This window comes from Macrobrachium nipponense, chromosome 16 (assembly GCF_015104395.2).
Source record: "Macrobrachium nipponense isolate FS-2020 chromosome 16, ASM1510439v2, whole genome shotgun sequence".
Classification (NCBI taxonomy): Eukaryota; Metazoa; Arthropoda; class Malacostraca; order Decapoda; family Palaemonidae; genus Macrobrachium; species Macrobrachium nipponense.
The window spans coordinates 4,427,026-4,447,788 of NC_087209.1; the positions used below are offsets into that span (position 1 = coordinate 4,427,026).

At 37.5% G+C, this 20,763-nt stretch overlaps 1 protein-coding gene across 2 annotated transcripts in view; it reads right to left on the reverse strand.

Moving 5' to 3' along the window:
• Positions 1-1,289: 1,289 nt before the first annotated feature.
• Positions 1,290-20,763, reverse strand: part of LOC135195535 (uncharacterized) — a 50,857-nt gene continuing 31,383 nt past the window's right edge. The window contains exons 2-6 of one of the 2 annotated variants that reach the window (XM_064221786.1): positions 5,954-6,091; positions 4,716-4,931; positions 4,284-4,442; positions 3,017-4,067; positions 1,290-2,818 (exon numbers count right to left, since the gene is read on the reverse strand). In XM_064221786.1, the coding sequence (XP_064077856.1) occupies positions 2,358-2,818; positions 3,017-4,067; positions 4,284-4,442; positions 4,716-4,931; positions 5,954-6,091 (2,025 nt within the window). In that variant the 3' untranslated portion in view covers positions 1,290-2,357. The remainder of the gene's footprint in view (positions 2,819-3,016; positions 4,068-4,283; positions 4,443-4,715; positions 4,932-5,953; positions 6,092-20,763) is intronic. The other variant, XM_064221787.1, reaches the window with a different exon arrangement.

Sequence of the window (20,763 nt, forward strand, 5' to 3'; positions counted from 1 at the left end):
TCTCTCTCTCTCTCTCTCTCTCTCTCTCTCTCTCTCTCTCTCTCTCTCTCTCTCTCTCATTGCAGCATGGCAGAAATAAGACATTATGCAGCATGGCAGAGATAAGGCATTATTAGTATCTCTCTCTCTCTCTCTCTCTCTCTCTCTCTCTCTCTCTCTCTCCAGTAATCAGGTATTTTTTATTGCATGCAAAGAGGAAAAGTCTCTTACAAAAAGGGTTCTTAAAACTCTACTTTTCTTGAGAAACTGCTCCTTTTAGATGGTGTCACCAATCATGATTTTGGTGGGCTGTCTGAGATATTTATATAACGTTGAATAATCATTGTCATGAAATTCGCTCTTGGGAAAATATGTGTAAGAAGGGCTTAATAATGATGATCATTTTTTTTTCGTAAACATAAACAATACCATTCCAACCAGTATTCGTTATCGTCATCATCATTATAATACCATTATAATCTTCATTATAAACTTCATTATACCATCATTATAATCTTCATTGTAATCTTCATTATAATCATCATTAGAATCTTCATTATAACATCATTATAATATTCATTATAATCATTATAATCTTCATTATAACATCATTGTAATCTTCATTATAGTCTTCATCATAACATCATTTTAATCTTCATTATAATCATTATAATCATCATCATCGTCAGCCACTTTTCCGACTACTAAGCGAGACTCCCCCACCCCCCCCCCCCCCCCCCCCCCCTCCCCGTCCTCATTACATGGTCGAACCAACTCGTCTTGGAGGCAGCAGCATCTAGTATGGAGCATTCTTCATTCTCAGAGCTTCAAGATAATAGGGTAAATAATAATTATTCACGTCTCTTTTGCTGCCAGGATAATGCTTTTCATCACCCAGTTCTCTTTGTATGTTTCTGTTCCATTCAACTTATTGTTAAAATATTGCCGGGGCAATTTCATTAAGAAAATCAAATTGGTTTGAAGTTGAGAAGAAAGTTTTGTGAATGGTAGGTGGGATTACCCTCAAATTTATTTTCATTTTAAGTGTTCCTTCAGTGTCAAAAATTAAGGAACAAAAAAAAAAAAGAAGAAAAAGAGTAAGCATCATACTTTGAACTGAGGAAACAGAACAGGGAAAAAATATGGTAATTAGAAGGACTATAACTATAAATATTTTTTTAAGTTGAGGAAGTCAGAAATTGAAAAAAATTATTTTCTCACCATGAGAAACAGAACAGCAAAAAAAATAAGTTAATTAAAAAACTATAAATAGTTTTCAGAAGTTGAGGAGGTTAGAAAGTAAACAAAAATTATTTTATCATTTTTTATTCTACTGTAGAATAATACAAAAAAAATTATGGCGTCATTCTGTGTGTCTCAGCAATCAGCATTTAATGAATGAACCGCCCAGAATACTTTTTCTGTTGTAAAAATAAAGATAATTAGAATTCTTCAATTTATCTTGTATTAGGTAGGTAACCTTATAAACTAAAAATCTTCATCTATAGATGCAGAAGTTTTTTTTGTATATCATAGTGATATGGAAGACAAGTTTTTTTGTATATCATAATGATATGGAAGACATGTTATTATTATTATTTTTTTGCAATATACATTTAGTTTACGAAAGCCTATTTATTGTATTGGCTGTATAAATGACGTCATCTTCGCTAACGTTATACTTCTTTGTTGATTAGCAAGATAAAACTAATGATGTGGTGCTCTATGAGGAAATCTTAGTCCGTGTAAGAAATTGCTTCGAAGATATTGTTTTATTCCTTAAATTTAAGAGATATACTAAATTAAAGATGGAGACCGAAATATGGATTAAGTAGACATTCCATGCAATGAGAATTCTCAACTTTTGTTTGACGTAGGTTGTTGACTGCTTAAAAGGTCTACTTAGACCAGTATCCTCTCCGGAGAAATCATAATTTACAGGTGGGGTTTGGGGGGGGATCGTAATTTGAACGATATAATTTAAAAAGAAAGACGATAATTTACAGTAAATAAGTAACAAAACATTTATTGTATTTGGTTATTGTCCGATTACAGCTTTGAGATTCTATCCATTGGTTAAGGCTTCTTGATATGTCACATGGTTATCACTCAGGACGATAATCGGGATCTTTTTATATTATATTATATATACTATATATAATTGTAGCCTTTGTCCGCGGCTTGGTTGGTTTCACCCCTCACAGAGGCGGCCTCAGTCCACCAAACTCGGTGCGTCTTAGTTGACGATGAGGAGGTGGTGCCTGCGGTCCTCAGCGGGCTGGGGGGCGCGTTCGTGAATCTCCTGGGGGGTCCCGTCCAGAAGGGGAGAAGCTTGTGGGGGGGTTGGTGGCTGCTCTTGGTGGGGGACGAACTCTGCCTCAGGTTCCATGTTGTGGACGTCTCCAACGCGTCCCTCTGGGTCCATCTGTGGTGGGGGAGGGGAGGGAGCTGATGGAGGAAGGAGGTGGGGGAGGTGGTGGGAGGAAGATGGGGATCTGGGATCCGGCCAGTGGCTCCACCTTGTGAATGACTGCGACGGGCTTAGGTGGGGACATGACGTCCACAGGCATGGGACGGCTGTTGACCTCGATGATCTTGGAAACGATCTTGGCAGGGTCAAGCTCGCCGATTTTGGGTGGAGTGTTTGGAGGGAACTGGTTGAAAACGGGTCTCTCGGGGTTGATCACGGTGTGCACTCTGGGGGGTCCAAAGTCAGGGAAACGGGGTTCGAAGTCTGGCAAATTTGGGAGGGGCTCTGGTTTGCGCATTTCCATGTGGGTGATGGGACGAGGTTCGTCGTTGCGTCTGATTCCTCTCATGACTGGAACAAGTGTAGATGCTGTTATTATAAATTATATGTATCATGAGGTCATAACTTTCAATTATTCATGTGAAACAAACCAAATAGGCAGTATTAGCTGCTTAGAAATGACTTTACTATGTGGATTACATATTGCAGAAGTCAAAAATTATATTGGTACCTACTGAATACCAAAGTAAATGGACTTAAGTATACATATGTAGTAGCTGTACTTACAGACTGGTCCAGAGAGAAGTCGTGCTGGCAGGAGACGAAGACTCGGCAGTGAAACGGGTGAAGGAAGGGCACGTCCTTGGGGTTCAGGGAATGCTGAGAGGATCTTTGGTTCTCTCTGAGGAACCTTGTTAGCTCCACGCTGAAGGGAAGAGATGAGAGTCTGAGGTACCTGCTTCTCGGGACGAGTGGCAAAAGCTAGGATTTTGGGCATGCGAGGAGATACGCGTGGCAGGGGACGGAGTGCCAAGGGCATCATTCGGTGTTGGGGCTCATCATCCATGAAGTTTTCAGAAATGATTGGGCCTTGCATCAAAATTTTTGGGGCTACTGGAAGAGGGACATCAGATGGGGATGGGAAAGGTCCTGAGAAAGGGCCGCGAATGTCATTTGGCATGGGTCCATTTAGTGGCATGTGAAGGCTTCTGGAGATCTGATCAGGGTTTGGTCCAGGGAAAGGGCCGCGAATGTCATTTGGCATGGGTCCATTTAGTGGCATGTGAAGGCTTCTGGAGATCTGATCAGGGTTTGGTCCTGGGAAAGGGCCGGGGAAAGGACCGTTTGCAATTGGGAGGGGACCGTTGGAGCCAGGGAATGGTCCAGAGAATGGGCCTGGCATAGGTCCGTTGAAATGTACTAGACCGTTCATTGGAACTGGCATAGGGAATGGTCCGTTGACGGGACCTGGGAATGGCCCTAAATTCTTAGGCTGGTTCATGATGCATGGGAAGGGGTCATTTGGAGAGCAAGGCCTGGGGCCGGATGGGAGAGTGAATGGAGCTGGGAGAGCGAATGGAGGTGGTCCGGCCATAGTTTTGATCTGGATGGGCTTGACCATGCGAGCCTTTGCCTTGGATGAGAGCATCTTCATGATGGGTGCCAGAAGAGAGAGAGGGGGTCCGAAAGGACGAGGGCCAGGAGGCGATACAATGATTCCGGGTCTGTCGTTGCTGCTGTCGTCGTCACTGCAGGTGACAATGATTGCTTGGGTCACAATGCCGCCTCCGATAGGCTGCTGGCGGCGCTCAACTTCGCAGTTGACATCACGACCAGCCTGCAGGGAGAGGAAAGGTCTCAGGGGAAAGTTGTTCACATTTGATGCAAAACTTTAGTGGATTAAAGAAACTCGTTTTGAAATGTTTCTTTCAATACAGAACTTTTTAATCCATATATCAAATAGCTAAGTAACTGGTAAAGCAACAAGATAAAATGAACCTGAATTGCAATTTTATTTCCTTAACAGCCACTCTGTCTTATTCCTATCACTTACCAAGGAAGGATTACCAAGGATGAGGTCAATTGGGAGTTTAATTTTCTTTTTCATTTCTTCAATCTCTTTCTGCATGATCTCCTGGACTTCTATTTCTTCCTCAATCTTTCTCTCAGCGTCTTCTATTTCAGCAACTTCTTCAACCAGGGCTTCTACCTCCTTGAACGGAAATAGAATTGTTAATATGGGGAACTTTTAACTAGAAGTTTAGTATAGGTATAAAGCCAGGTTGGACAAACATGCGAGGGAAATTTGTAACTTACAAGTATGTTTTACATGAGTTTTTGAGGATTGTACTGATTGTCCAATATTAGGGAATAGTCAGCGGGCTAAAAGTAATGTCCTTCACTGAGATTGTCAAAAACCACAGTTGAATCTGGGAGAGAACAGAAACAAAAACTTCAGACCATCCTCTCAGGATGTGAAACTCACCTCCTCAGGAATGTTGTCGGTCTCTTCCTGGGCATCGGGCACTGCTTCTTCCTGCTGATCCTGCTGGAGGATGTCCTTGGAGAGGATGGGCGCCTCGGAAGCGTCAATTCCATTCTCATTCACTTCTTCCACTTTGTTCAGTCCTTCTTCCCCTACCAGCTTCTCGACTTGGGGGAGAACGCTTGCTGAGTGAAGGTTGTCGTGTTTGTGGCCGGTCTGTAGTCAGAGAAGATGGCCGAGTTGGAAATTGAGTCAGCAGGTGTAAAGAAGGATATCTTAACTTAAAATGGTTAATAAAAGGAAAAAACGGAGAATACCAGAATAAAAGGAGATAATACGATTGAACAAGATAGGTTATCAGCTTCCTAAGTGAGAGTATTTGATCTTTCAATCCAAAGAATGACGAGACGAGACAGTGGATAGGTCTTCCAACCAACACACTTAGCTTCACACAAGACGAAAGCTTGCAAGATTCATGGCATACAGAAGGAGGGGGATAATACCAAAGCTTGACAGTAGTAATTAGCACTCTTATCCTATCTTGCAAACTATGTTGGCACGCTATTCATTTATTAGGAGTATTGAAATCCGAAAGAGAATTATTGAAGACATTACGTTAGGAGAAAGGTACTCTTGAAGCACCTTACAGTGGCTTAAAAGGCCACTAGTTCCATCTAGGCGTAGTTAAAATTCACCGTTATAAATGATGGTCTTTTGCTTGGCACGAGGCGCATGCTAAAATCTATGGTAAAATTGGGCGTTGTATCACCAACGAAAATTTAAATAAATACCCTATATTGACTGATTAGAAATATTTGTTCTGTAGTTTAAGAAGCACATTATTTAATTTTTACATTTTCATTCTAATAAATAAATCATATATTTATTTTGTACATTTTCATTGAAATAAATAAATCATATATTTATTTTGGACATTTTCATTCAAATAAATAAATCATAAATATCCTATACTAAAATTCCTGTATCTTTAACTCAACGCGAAACACCTATTTTAGAATTTTATAGACTTTTCCATAGGGCTTTCCCCCCCCCCCCCCCCTTTCCCCCCCCCCAACAACAAAGTAGTTTGTAGGCTTACTCCCCCGAGTAAGCGTTTGAACTATATTTAAGACCTTTTTTAGGCTTTTCCATAGGGCTTCCTTACCTCCCCCCCAACAACAAAGTAGTGTGTAGGCTTACTCCCTGAGTAAGCGTTAAACTAGTAGTAGTGGACTTACGTTGTGGCAATCACACTGCTTCGCGCTCAAGTAGTTGGAAGTGAGGGTGAAGAAGCCGATCATGAAAGCCGCCGCCAGGAGAGTAATGCACACCATGCGCGCCACCTGTACCGTGGTGCTCTTGGCTCTCTTGTAGGCCTACAGACAAAAGAGAAGAAAACGTAAAATCTTAGACTCAACTATTTTTTTTATATAAAACAACAAGGTGTTCATAAAGTATTTTATATAAAACATTAGATTTGGTAAAGTATTTTTATATAAAACATTAGATTTGACAAGGTATTAATTGACGTATTTTTTATAACGTAAGAATTGGTTAGTTATTTTTTTATGAAACATTAGGCTTCATAAGTTTTCTTATAAAACATTTGTTAAGGCTTGTTTTTTAATTTATAAAACATTAGACATGGTAAGTTTTCTTATAAAATACTTGTTAAGGCTTTATATATATAACATTAGTTTTGTTAAGTTTTTTTATGATTTATTAGTATTGGTGTAAGATTAACAAGATTGTTGGTGATGATATGGAATCGTTTGTGCCAGTGTATTGGAACGCATGTGTATGTGTGTTTGTGTTAAGTACGTGGACAAGTTTACACACAAACGCATACACTTAGTATATATATATTATATCTATATATATATATATGTATAATATATATATATGTGTGTGTGTGTGTGTGTGTGTGTGTGTGTGTGTGTGTGTGTGTGTGTGTTACACATATATATACATATACATATACTTTATTAAAGTAATGGCTGCTTCAGCAGCGTTATGCTTGTAGAGATTCTTCTCTATTTTTCGAATAGCGGTTTTTCTTTTCAGTACTAGTACTTAAACAGGCTAGTGGAGCGCCTATGGAGGTCATTTTCAAATGCACACACACACACACACACACACACACACACAACACACACCATGAAACAACCCCTCGCCTTGAAAATACATATATTTCTCAGAAGCAGAATGGAAGTATAAGTAGAGGAGTCAGCCAGGAGCCGATGCGTAACAATTATAATCCTGTCTGTTTTGCGTGAGACCCATGCTTCATTACGCGTCTCCTGTGCGCGCCGGTAATAGCGTATACATGTCCGCACGCCTCATGCCTGCATGAAATTGCAAGTGATTAGTTCCCCGCCCCTTTCTCTCTCTCTCTCTCTCTCTCTCTCTCTCTCTCTTTATAAGTAGAGAATGAAGTCTGGTGACATCTATAGTTATTATGTATAAATCTCTCTCTCTCTCTCTCTCTTACTCTCTCTCTCTCTCTCGCTTTCTGTTCCTTGAGAGAGAAAGAATGGATTCTGGTGACATCTGCAATTACAATGTGTATATGTTTCTCTCTCTCTCTCTCTCTCTCTCTCTCTCTCTCACACACACACACACACACACACACGTATATATATATATATATATATATATATATATATATATATATATGTGTGTGTGTGTGTGTGTGTGTGTATGGGTGTGTATACTAGGATCCTACACCAAAGACACTTTGGATTCCCCAAAAAATAAAGACTGAATACTTCGCAACCATATTGTGACCACCCGCCCCCCAACCCCTTCGCCCATTAGAATTCGAGGAAGTTGCGTTATCTTGTGTCCAGTCATTTAATGTCAGGCTTTCCATTTTTTGGACCCCATTTGTATAAGTCAAGGCAAAATCCATGTGAAGTTCCCAAAGAGACAGACTCCAACAAACAAACCCGTTGCCATTATGGAAGGTTTTGCGGACATTAAGTAATTTTTTAAAGGTCTTAAAAGGACTCACAGGGACTCCTGAGTGAGTCCTTGAACCACCGAGCCCTTTTCGTTTTTTTTTTTTTTAAGGATCTCCCAAGGTCGAGTCCGTCTTGTTGTTGCGCGATAAGGAATCCTGATTTGAATTTTTTTTTTTTTTTTTTCCATTGATAGCATTTGTTGCCGTTCGACTTTACCATTGTGTTTATTATCATATAATTTGCATTTTTGTCTTTTTCATTATCATAAATTTGTATTTTTTTATCATATAATATGTATATTTAGTTTTGTGTATTATTATGAATTTGTATTTACTTTCAGACATTTTTTGTGATGAACGGGATAAACATACCAGTTATTTTATTTCCTTGTTTTGTGTTTTTATTATCGTATGTTTTCTCATGTCCTTTTTTTTATTATTATATTGTTTTGTGTCTTTATTATCGTATGTTTTGTCATGTTGTCCTTTTTTTATTATTTTGTTTTCCACCGTTATCATCGTATGTTTTCCTGTTTTTTTTCTCATTCGTTGTCGTGTATTACATAATCAAGATGGCGCCAACGTTTCGTCCTGTAAGCATCGACGGAGGAAATTGATGTGTGTTGTTTAATTATGACTTTTAATTATCTCATTGCTGTGATTTCGTGGGTCGTAATATAATAATACTAATAATGATTGTATCAGATGAACCCGACATTTCCTTGCAATACGTTTTTCCCTTGTTCTGTTTCCCTCGCAAATTGCTTGGCAGCCTTAAATTTAGCTTCTCTCTCTCTCTCTTATTATTTTGATCTTGTCATGTGGTACTTTGAGATCACTCGAGGAGAAAAAATGATTGGTGTGAATCATGCTCCGTGATTTTGGAACCTAATACTCGGCGAGTTGTGTCACTGTGACCTTGAGAGAGAGAGAGAGAGAGAGAGAGAGAGAGAGAGAGAGAGAGAGGAATAGGTGTGAGCGAGAAAGACAGAAAGATAATGATACTTATACTTATTCTTCAGACTGGAAAACTATCGTGTGGTATTAGAGAGAGAGAGAGAGAGAGAGAGAGAGAGAGAGAGAATATACTAAAGAAGATATGATATGTATTCCTCAGACTAGAAAACTATTATGTGTATGTGTTAGAGAGAGAGAGAGAGAGAGAGAGAGAGAGAGAGATGATATACACACTACCATATAATCTCCAGACGGGGGGAAACCCGTGTCGTGGTAAAACTTGGAACGAAACGAAAACTGCCGTGATTACAGAGTAGGAATTAATGAGTGTAGTGCCGTTTCCTGAAACGGAATCCGTCTGGTGGAGGGAGGACTCAAGGAACTCTTAAAAGTCGTCATGTTTTGTGTAACGCCTTGTGTTGTAGTACGCCTGTGTTTCTGTGTCTTTGTATGTATGTATATGTGTCTTTTAATGCCACTTTTCTATGCTATTCCTCTCCCTAGTCAATTCAAACTAACACACACATTATATATATATATATATATATATATATATATAATGTAGTGTGTGTTTGTGTGTTTGTTTGCTTTATATGTATAGGAGAACATATTTCCTTTTATGACCTGAAATGTCTTCAGCTCATTTATCAAGGATGTTTAGATGGCCTTTGGTTACCATATATATATATATATATATATATATATATATATCTTATATATATATATATATATTCATAATGTATAACTGAATCACGAAAGTTAGGAACGTGATAAATCCATAAATAAAGATATATGCTACGAAGGAAAAATAAACGAATGAGGATCTCCTCATTCGTTTATTTTTCCTTCGTGGCATATATCTTTATATATATATATATATATATATATATATATATATATATATATATATATATATATATATATATATAATATAGTCTACGAGTCACTTTTGACCAATGTTTCGTGTAATTGTAATAACCACAATATATGTATGCGTGTTTAATAGAGAGAGAGAGAGAGAAAAAAAGAGGGGGGCAGGAGGGGGTTGTCCCACGGTGTAAATAGTTGCCTTAAACGGACATCAACATCAGATAGTGTTATCTCGAAAGACTGAAGGACGAATATTAAGATAAACCGAATAGTCGCGAACATTAATGCCTTTTTAATTGATTTATTAGACGCCTGACTTTTAAGACTTATACTTATCATGGAAGACGTCTGGAGAATGCAGATATTTTTTAACAGATCTCGACATAAACATTTACGATGTGATATGACCTAGAGATAACCTTTCAAGTTTCATGTTATTCTGTTATTCAGAGATGACGTGCCTGGCTCGTAGTTCAGCTCGTGGCCGATAGATGGCGGGAGGATGCAGAGCTGTAAATTTTGAACACACTCCTCTGAAGTAATTTCGGCTTTTTTCTAAGAATTGTCGATGAATCTCATTATATGAAGCGTGTTTTATGATAATTTATATAGGATTTGTTTTATTAGGGCCCAGGAATATGTTTTTCTATTGATTTGAACGACTCGAATTAGAGAAAACGTATAGAAGAAGAATTCTTGAGAGAAACTCTGACTCAGATTTCCTTTTGTTTTCTCAGAATTGTCAATAAATCTGGATTGCATGACGACTATTTTGTAATGATATATGTAGCGTTTATTTTTATATATGTAGTATTTATTTTGTTATGGCCAAGGAGTATTTTTTTCTGTATATTGAAAGATTACAATTAGAGAAAACGTGTAGAAGAAGATTAATACCTAGGGGAGACTGCCTCAGTGGTTGCAAGGGCTTCTCAAATTCAAATTATATTGTCATTTGAAAATAATATAACACCAACTGGATCAACGATTATTCTTTTTAAATATCTGCCAAGTAAAGCAAGTTTAACGTTACGTGCTTTCGTATCATTCGTAAATCAGTATTGTACTTATTCGTGTTTTTTTTAATTCGTTTTTTTAATATTCTATTTTTATTCTTGCCATTGTGAATGGGGGACCGTTACAAATCAAGGTTTTTAGGAGTAGTGGCTGGGAACTGTGGCATGACTGGTGGAGTTTCCTCTCGAGGTTATCTCTCTCTCTCTCTCTCTCTCTCTCTCTCTCTCTCTCTCTCTCTCTCTCCATCGTTCCCAGAGTCTTGTCCAAACAATGGATCATCTTACCTAGGGAGATATACATACTTATATGCTTCCTTTTTCGACTGTCAAGGTCTTTGTGATTGATATAAACTGGGAATGTAAAGAGTCCTCTCTCTCTCTCTCTCTCTCTCTCTCTCTCTCTCTCTCTCTCTCTCTCTCTCTCTCTCTCTATGTTAGTGTGCGTGTGTATGTATGTATTAAAGAACCTTTTTATTATATTGTCCTTCGCTTCTTTTCATAAATATCAAGTTGCACTAGAAAATCGCGCAAAATAGTGTCTCATATTTATATTTTTTGTATTTATAGTTTCTTATCATTCTGTCCTTCAATTGTATTTTTAAATGTCGAGTTGTATTTAAAAAAGGCAGTAAAATAACCTTGAAAATATATAATTGGCTTTTTATATTTTTTTTTTTCAATTTCCGTTTATTTTTGCTTGAAAGGCAATATTTAAGAAAACAATTCAAGACAATGAATCGTTAAATTTTATTTCGTAGAAATTTAAAATAAACATTTGATTTTTACCGCTGTTAAAAAAATTAAAAAAGTATTTCAGAATCATGCAGATTGCATCCTCGTGCAATGCAAAATAAGTATACCGTCATGCAATGCATGAAAGTACGTTTGATCACCTTTCAATTTATCAGTGCAACAATGCAATCAATTCATTGCATCTGTCGATAATTAACCCTTTGAGCAATGTTATGACTTACGTGTAACGATCTCGTTGCGAAACGCGTGCGTGCGCGCGCGTAGACTCGCGAGCGCGTCAAAAGAGAAGGAAATAACACGTGACTCAATTGGGTTCGAGCGATAAATTGCCTGACAAGTCACACGGGTGTGATTGGTACTTTCGTTTGTCATGTTTTTTGTGTGTGTGCACTGTCAGCATTTGTGAGTTGTCAGAGGACACACCAGCTAGCTGCCAGCTTTTGCTTATCGACGTCAGCTTTACCCCCGTCAGCTTTTATTGTCAGCATTAGCAACCGGTGCTCTAACTGAAGCACCGAATGACGTCAGCATTGTCACATGACACATGGGAGCCGTCAGCTGTCAGCGCTACCGCTCAGCACTACTCCAAGGTGTTAGCATTACTGTAGGTGTGAGGTGTCAGCCTAGGAGGTTAGACTTTGCTCGTCAGCATTACTGCTCACAGAGCACAACACCCAGATGTCAGCATGACTTATCAAGGTCCCGATATCAGCACAATAACCAGAGTCAGCAATACCATTCAGCAGATGTCAGCTGTCAGCTCTGACCGCACAGACGAACTCGAGACTTCAAGAATAAAGTTTTCTATAAAAAACTTCTTAAAAGAAATCATTGACGACTTCTTCGAAAAAAAAAAAAAAAAAAAAAAAAGACTAGACTCCAACACCAAGGATATCGAATTTCCCCCCAAAATACACACGACCATTTATCTGCAGGACCGACTGATTAGCGTGGAATTCGGAGCGTGTCCCCGGAAATCAATAGAGCGACATTGCCTGTGTGGTTGAATTGCCAATTCAGTTCGCTACCGATTCGGTAAAATGGAAGTTACAGGCTTGACTGAATTTAAAAAAATAATAATAAAAGAACTGTTCTTAAAGGAAGATCCAGTGAGACGTGAAATATCAGGGCAGACTGTCCTGTTTTTTTTTTTTTTTTTTTTTCTCCATAAGGAATTTTCAGTTGCGATTTCATATTGTTGTTGTTGTTGTTGTTGCGAAGTGTGTGTGTGTGTGTAATCTATCAGTCTCTTTGGTGAACGATACTCTGAAAAAAGAAATGTATTGGTATTGCTGTCATGTATATGATTATTCTGTGAAGTACATTGCCAATGATGTACATACATGCACACACAGACACGTGTATATATATCTATATATATAGATATTATTACTATATATATATAATATATTATATATTAATATTATAACACATATATATAATATATATGAGAGAGAGAGAGAGATGAGAGTAGAGAGAGAGAGAAAAAGAAAAGGAAAGAAACACACTAACTCCCACAGCAAACGACAGCCGCCTTAACAGTTAAAACAGAAGCCAACTGATAAAAAAAAATAGAGAATGACGTCACCCCCAAGGGGGTGTTCCATGTTCCAGAGATCAAGGATATTCCCCCCCACTTCTTTATTCCCCTCCCTCCCTGCCCCCCTCCCCTCTCTTCCCCCGTCCCTCTTCCCCTCATTCGATGATAATGATGTAGTGACTCAAGGATGCTGGGAGCTGTATGACAGATTTTGTTTTTTTTCTTAATTTCAGAGGGATAAGTCAGTCCTTCATCTTTCCAATCTTGACTAGCGGATGATGGTAATGGTGGAGACACAGAATCGGAGACTGTATATTGTTTTGGGAGGACAATAGGGCTGTCTTCAGGAGCCGAATTTGGGAGATACAATAGAAATAAGTGGATGGTATTTTAAACGGAAAACTAAAGAATAACATCAATTTAGAAAGCCATTTTTATTGTGGGAGGAAAGATAATATAATTAGATGATGTTGGAATCATTAAAGAACCTAAGATGAATTTAGGTTATTTTGTAGTGAGACTTATTATCTCAAAGTTTTTTTTCTTTTATTTTTCTTCTGGGGATTAGTGTTAGTGCATAGTAATTATTTTCTTTTGTGAATATCGTATTTCATCGTATTGGGTAATTGTTTTTATTATCATTATTTAATTTAAATCATATCATTATATTATTGTCTGGTTATTTCTTCTCTGTTTCGGACACATACAAACACGCATATATATATATATATATGATCTATTTATATATATATATATATTATATACATATATATATATATTAATGTATATCTTATGTATAAACTTATATAATTCAGTCTTTTACGCTTCCTTGCCACGTGTGAGAAAAAAAAGAGATATAAGGAAAATGAGACAACCTTGATTGTTTCTCCTCACACGTCACTCAGGGAACTAGAAAAAGTGATTAACCTCGAGTCATAGGAGAGAGAGAGAGAGAGAGCGCGCAAGCGTGTATTCACCCCCCCCCCCGTGTATCTAATCTCGATTCGAGAAATTTCAGGATTATCCTAAGCTGATCAATCTCTCTTAGTGTATAAATAGTATATATATATATATATATATATATATATATCTATATATATCCTTCTTCATTTTGTTGTCTATCAGTATAATACTCCATTAGTATATCCTAACTCAGCATGAAATCCATTAGTAAATCATCTGGTACTGTATCCTCCTTTAATATATCCCATGTGACTATATCCTCCATTAGTATATCCTCTGTCACTATATATTCCTTCGGTATATCCCGTGCTACTGTCAAATCGCTTAGTATATCGTTAGTATATCCTGTACAACTATATCCTCCTATAGTATATCCTTTGTCACTATATCCTCCCTCAGTATATCCTCTGCTACTTTATCTTTCCTTAGTATATCATCTACTTATGACTATATCCTCAAATAGTATATTCTTTGGTCACTATAACCTCTTTCACCATATCCTCCCTCAGTATATCCTCTTCTACCGTATCCTCCCTTAGTATACCCTCGGTCGCTATATCCTCCCTCAGTGTATCCTGTGTCACTATCCCTGAGAATATCCTCCCTCATTATATCCTCTGCTACCATATCTTCCCTTAGTACTCCCTATGTCACTATATCCTCCCTCATTATATCCTGTGTTACTATATCTTCCCTTAGTATATCCTCCCTCAGTATATCCTGTGTCACTATATCTTCCCTTAGTATATCCTCCCTCAGTATATCCTCTGCTACCATATCTTCCCTTAGTATACCCTATGTCACTATATCCTCTCTCAGTATATCCTGTGTTACTACATCTTCTCTTAGTATATCCTCTGCTACTATATCTGGCCGCAGTATAGCATCTATGACTATATCCTCCGCTAGTACACGTCAGGATATCCGATAATCGACGCGTTGGGAGTTTGCAGAATCCTATTCTCGCGTTCAAGGACGCCTGAGTGAGATATGTGAAATCCTGATACCATTTTCTATGTAATCAGGACTCCATTACGAGATCAGGATATCCTGCTTTAAAAAAAAAGGGGGACAAAAAGGGGATAAGGACATGTTGCTGTGTTTTTCTTTGTTGGCAGTACTGTCCTAAGATTTCTCTTAAATGTATTCATGAATATCTGTAATATATTCTTGAATCTATCTCTGAATATAGTTTTGAATCTATCTCTGAATATATTTTTGAGTATATTCTTGAATTTATTCTTGAATATATTCTTGAAGTTATTCTTTAATATATTCTTGAATTTATTCTTGAATCTATCTCTGAATATATTCTAGAATGTTTCCCTAAATTTATTCTTGAATATCTGTGTAAATGTCTTCTTAAACAAATAAACATATTCTTGAAAAATATCTTTCAAAATATTTTCTTAAATATCATTGTATTCATCTTGATTTTTGGTTTTTAGGTGCAATTATTATTATTATTATTATTATTATTTTGTTAAAGATAGGAGAGGGTCTCCTACCTTCATATTATTATTATTATTATTATTATTATTATTATTATTATTATTATTATTATTATTATTAATTATTATTATTATTATTATTATTATCCTTATTATTATTATTATTATTATTATTATTATTATTATTATTTGCACTTTTTCAATGGGAGTTTTATTGGTTTTCATTTTAATTTCTGTCGTATGGAAGTTTGAGAGATTTGAGAGAGAGAGAGAGATGAGAGAGAGAGAGAGAGAGAGAGACGAGAGAGAGAGACTAGGCTTAAAAAGGTGAAAACTTCACCATTATCTCCGGGAAGCTTGGTGGAAGCCCGTTGAGCTCACCCCCCCCCCCACCCACCCCCCACACACGCAGTTATCAAACCTACCCTCTACCCCTTTAAAACTTGCGCTCCGTGAATTAAAGAAAAAAACTGCCTTTGCTTAACGTCAAGTCATCTGATTTGTTCTTGTACAAGTTTTTATTCTGGTTAAATGTTGTTCCCCTGGCTGGAAACTTTCTTCTCAAACTGTCATCATGTGGCTCTCTCTCTCTCTCTCTCTCTCTCTCATATGTATATATAGATATACAGGGTGTCCATAAAGTCCCAGTACCATTACAAGTATTTATTGTTTGTAATGGTACTGGGACTATGGACACCCTGTAGATATATATATATATATATATATATATCTATATATATATATATATATATACACATATTATATGTGCGTGCGTGTGTGTGACGTTTAGAGGTTTCCCATCCACACTGTATATTAAATACACCTTATACCTGGTAAATATTTACGTACTTACTACATATAATATACTTGGAGTGAAAGCTGGTAGCGCAGTGCAACGCTTGCTTGTTTTTGCTTTTCCGTCATTAAGTCAGAATAGTTCTTTTTATGCTTCGTACCTTAGCGAGCGATTTCTTGTGCATATTATTTATTTCAAATCTCTCTCTCTCTCTCTCTCTCTCTCTCTCTCTCTCTCTCCCCTCCGTGTGCGCGCGCGTGTGTGTGTGTGTGTGACACAGAAACACGTTAAAAACATCACGAATCCAAAGGTACTGTATAGTAATCGTCACAAACACGTAGCACCAGCACCAGTAGTAATATTTCATCATGAAACAAGTTGACGAGGCAGGAAGGCATTAAGCTTACAAAAGACGCGGCTGTATTATGAACTCGGAGGCTCACACACAACACAAAATAAACCGCAGCCATGACATATAGAGCCCCAGGCCTCTTGTCGACCTCCGCGAAAGTGAAAGTGGTGGCTATCGTACGTGCAGGGTTTGTTTTGATTGTCGGTCTAGGCTCTGTTAGGAACTATCGTGCTAGCTGAAAAATGTTGTCTTCTATGTTATCCTTGTGTCATATGATATTGCATGGTTATCTTACTATTATTTTTAAGGAGAAGATGCTTTTTTAATCGTTGAAGGCCATTTCCGATTCACCCGAGGCCTACGAAAACATCAGGTTGGGAAGGCTGTTGGTTGGGAATCTCACGCTAGGCCTAGGCCTAAGCTTCTAGCCATATTGCACAAGATACTTTTACCGAAGGTTGTGGCATCATCGTAGTGTACTGAATTCCCTTGAAGTAAACTGTTTCCTCAAAGCAGAAACAAAGAAAGCGTATTGTGTAAGAGCTGTATGATTTATTTGTTCAAATAAGTTAATCACTTGAACTTCCTCGTCTTTTGAACGAAAGTTCGTGTACATCAACGGTTTCATAAGATGGGAGACATTTGTTTGTAGCGTTCATGTGGTTGATGAAGCAACGATTTACCGCTACGTGTCGCCACCAATGAAGAACGGCTCTGTATCCCCCCTTCTTGATACTTTATTCGATCTCTCTCTCTCTCTCTCTCTCTCTCTCTCTCTCTCTCTCTCCTCAACTTGGAATTATGTACCCATACGTGCTGACCACGAAGTAGACTTAGTGACCAATTAAAATTCTCTCTCTCTCTCTCTCTCTCTCTCTCTCTCTCTCTCTCTCTCTCTCTCTCCGTGGATAGATTGTTTCCATATTAGAGCATCGACTGCGTCGTGGAAACACTTTTATGCAAGACCTATATCTGTCGTGTTCATCTCGTTTGTTTGTTACTTCTGTGTTTGTTTATAGTTACCGGTCTCTAATTTCTTAAATAGAAGAAAAATAGCATGAACAAGACCGAGTTACGCATAAAACCTTGTAATTTCTCTCCAATTCCGTATGAGAATCCAAGCTACCTTTCTGTAAGAGAAACCAAATCTAACAGATCGGCTAATTGCATTCAGCCGAGAACAATCGCTTCGAAAATAAAAGAAACGAAACTAAGGGGATTGTAATCGTGAATGCATTTGCAAAGGCAGCATTCCCACAAAATTTCGTTCAGTTCCAGGTGACTTCGTTCGTTCGTAACGTTTGAATCTGACTTGGCAACAGTATACTGGAGCCAGTGCGCACGGTAACAATATTACAAGGACTTTTAAGGATAAAGTTTTGGGAGTTGCTTGGGAAATGTGTATGTGTAGGTTGGGGGTTACGTCATAGTGGGGGTTGGGGGAGGGGAGGGGGTGCATGCAAGGGGAGTTCCCTAGGCCAATCACTACCCCCTCCACCATCTGTAAAGACAATGGAGCGTTACGTAACGAGTAGGAAGTGAATGTCCAATTTTAGGAAGATTTTTGATAAGAGTGGAAAAGTCAGTTTTATTTAGAGAGACAGTTGAGTAGATAAATAGCTAGATATGTCATTTATTCCAGCGTGGAATCATCGTGTCCTTCAAGACAAGACTTTCAAGCGTTTAATGATTTTAATTGCACGAGCCATGTGCTTATTATCTGTGACAGTCTGATGTCCCTACGGGAAGAAACGTTGTTAGTGCTTTGTTTATTACTCTGTTATAGCTTTCCTATTGCTTTGATAGCCCAAAAATATGAGCTCTGTTCGCGTTAAATACAACTTTTGCAAAATTTGCATGATGGCGAAAGCGGGAGAATAAATAACAAGAAATGTCATCCCAAAATGACCACATGAAAAGATGCCTGTGATGATGGACGTTCATCTCTGTTTGTACGTGGTTTGTGTAGCGAACCTTGTCTTTGTTTATTTGTTTGTTCACAAGTGTCCTAGAATAAGTGAAGTCTCTAGGCTGAAGTTTTTTCCTTGAAGCGATGGTGACTTTTGAGGTGGATTGTCGCCTGTTCTAATCTATTTTTCTTTCTGAATTTCAAACCCTTCTTTCAAAACCTCCCGTTACTTCTTTCAAATGAACAACCATATTCTTCGGAAGCTTGAATTTTAAGTCAGTGGCGCCTTTGGGTTTGTTGTATAGGAGTAGGATTCATCTTCTGAATAATAATAATAATAATAATAATAATAATAATAATAATAATAATAATAATAATAATAATAATAATAATAATAATAATACTATCTGTGAAATGTCTAAATAACTAGACCCACTTTCTAGTAAAGTTCTCTTGGGATTCGGTACATCGCAAGAATCCGACTGACACAAAACTTCGATAAGAAAAAAAATTGCTTCACAATTTTATTTCTATTCGTGACTTGTCTCTGTCGCTTGATTGTACTATTGTACTTTTTTTTTATTATATATTTTCTTTCGTCATGATTGTTTTTTTTTCTCCCCGATTGTCTGAATTCTTGTTTTTCCGGTGTCCAGTCACTTTCGACAACTGTCGTAATCCGAGATTATTGTTATTATTAGAATTTTTTATAATGGAATTCTGAGGTCTTTTGAACTGTTTCATTTTAGTGAAATTTCAAAATTGTGTGTGTGTGTGTTTTTTTTTTTTTTTAAGCGAACGGAATTACATTGTTTATCTCTTTCACAGTACGAGCCGAGTCGCTGATACTTGAACTGTTTGACCTCTCAGTGACCCCTTGAGCGAAAGCCTCTCTCTCTCTCTCTCTCTCTCTCTCTCTCTCTCTCTCTCTCTCTCTCTCTCTCTCTCTCTCAAAAGAGAGGTGAAACTTATAAGAAGAATGATGTCATACTTTACATTTACGTTGAAAGCTAAATGGTAATTGTACCAAGTAAAAAAGAATACTACTGAAGAGAGAGAGAGAGAGAGATATGCAAATTTCACATAAAAAGAGCCTCGAGTCAACAGCAACAACATAGTTCAGGGAATGTGTAATACTATCACGACTTAATAATAATAATAATAATAATAATAATAATCCTAATAATATAATAATAATAATAATAATAATAATAATAATAATAATAATATAGACGTGCAATACTCCTACTCTGAAATCACAACCGTCCCTCAAATGCAATATCAAAAACCTCCTCCCAACGCTTTTGAAGAAACCCATAGAGAGAGAGAGAGAGAGAGAGAGAGAGAGAGAGAGCTGAATTGGAAAGGGAAAGTACAAGGAAAATGTCTAACGTGAGTCAGCTCATAATTGCCGATCGTTGACCTGTGAAGGGTTTTTTTAATGCTCTCTCTCTCTCTCTCTCTCTCTCTCTCTCTCTCTCTCTCTCTCTCTCTCTCTCTCTCTCTCTGTAACCTTTTCAGAGGAGAGCCATATTTGATTTTACTCAAGTGAGGTGCTCCGTTAGGATTTAAATAAGAGACTGTTTATATTTCTTTTTTTTTTTTTCTTTTTCCAAATATGGTTCCCAGTTTTTCAAATATTTATTCTCTTAGTTTTCTATTTTTGCTCTGAAGGTTTTCCAGTGGCTTCTATATTTTTTGGTATGTTTTTTTTTTCCTTTTTTCTCAGCTTTAACATTTTGTCTGATTTTTATTTTATTTTTTTTTTCATTTTTTTTTTCAGAAATGCCTACTACTGTCATTTATTTCAATATCTTTAAAGGACGTTTCCTTAACCAATGAACTAGCAAGGATTGCCCTCTGACTAAAATGAGGTTTAATATGGGACGTGAACATTTTATAAATGCAGTTTTTGTACGAAATGAATAAAGTTCACGTTATTCTAAAAAATAGTTAAATTTATTTCTATATATTTAAAAGACCTTTCCTTACCTAATTAATAACATGTGTTGCCTTCTAACTGGAATTAAGTTTTATATGGGACGTGAATATATTATAGGTGCAATTTGTTTCATATGAAATACATAGCGTCTATATTATGTTTGAATAATAACCAGTAAGGTCGATCTTATGTCGAATAATGTCGACCTCGTGGTACCGAATGTCAACCTATAAACAGGATACCTGACATAAATTACCCAGAACTGCGCTCATCTTACACAGGTGAATGCAGTGATGACACCTGAAAGTCTCATTAGAGAGAGAGGGATAGAGAGAGAGAGAGAGATCCAGCCGGAGAGCGCCGGCGAGAAAGCCCGCAAATAGAAAGTTTTGGAAAGCGTGCGATACGGGTATGAAACAGTAAGCGAGAATTGTCGTTTTCCCAGAAAGTGCGGCTATGTTCCCCCGAATTTCGGGTGTGGGCGGCTCTGGTCTTGCGCTGTTTCGGGAGGCATGTGAAGCATTCGATATGTAATAC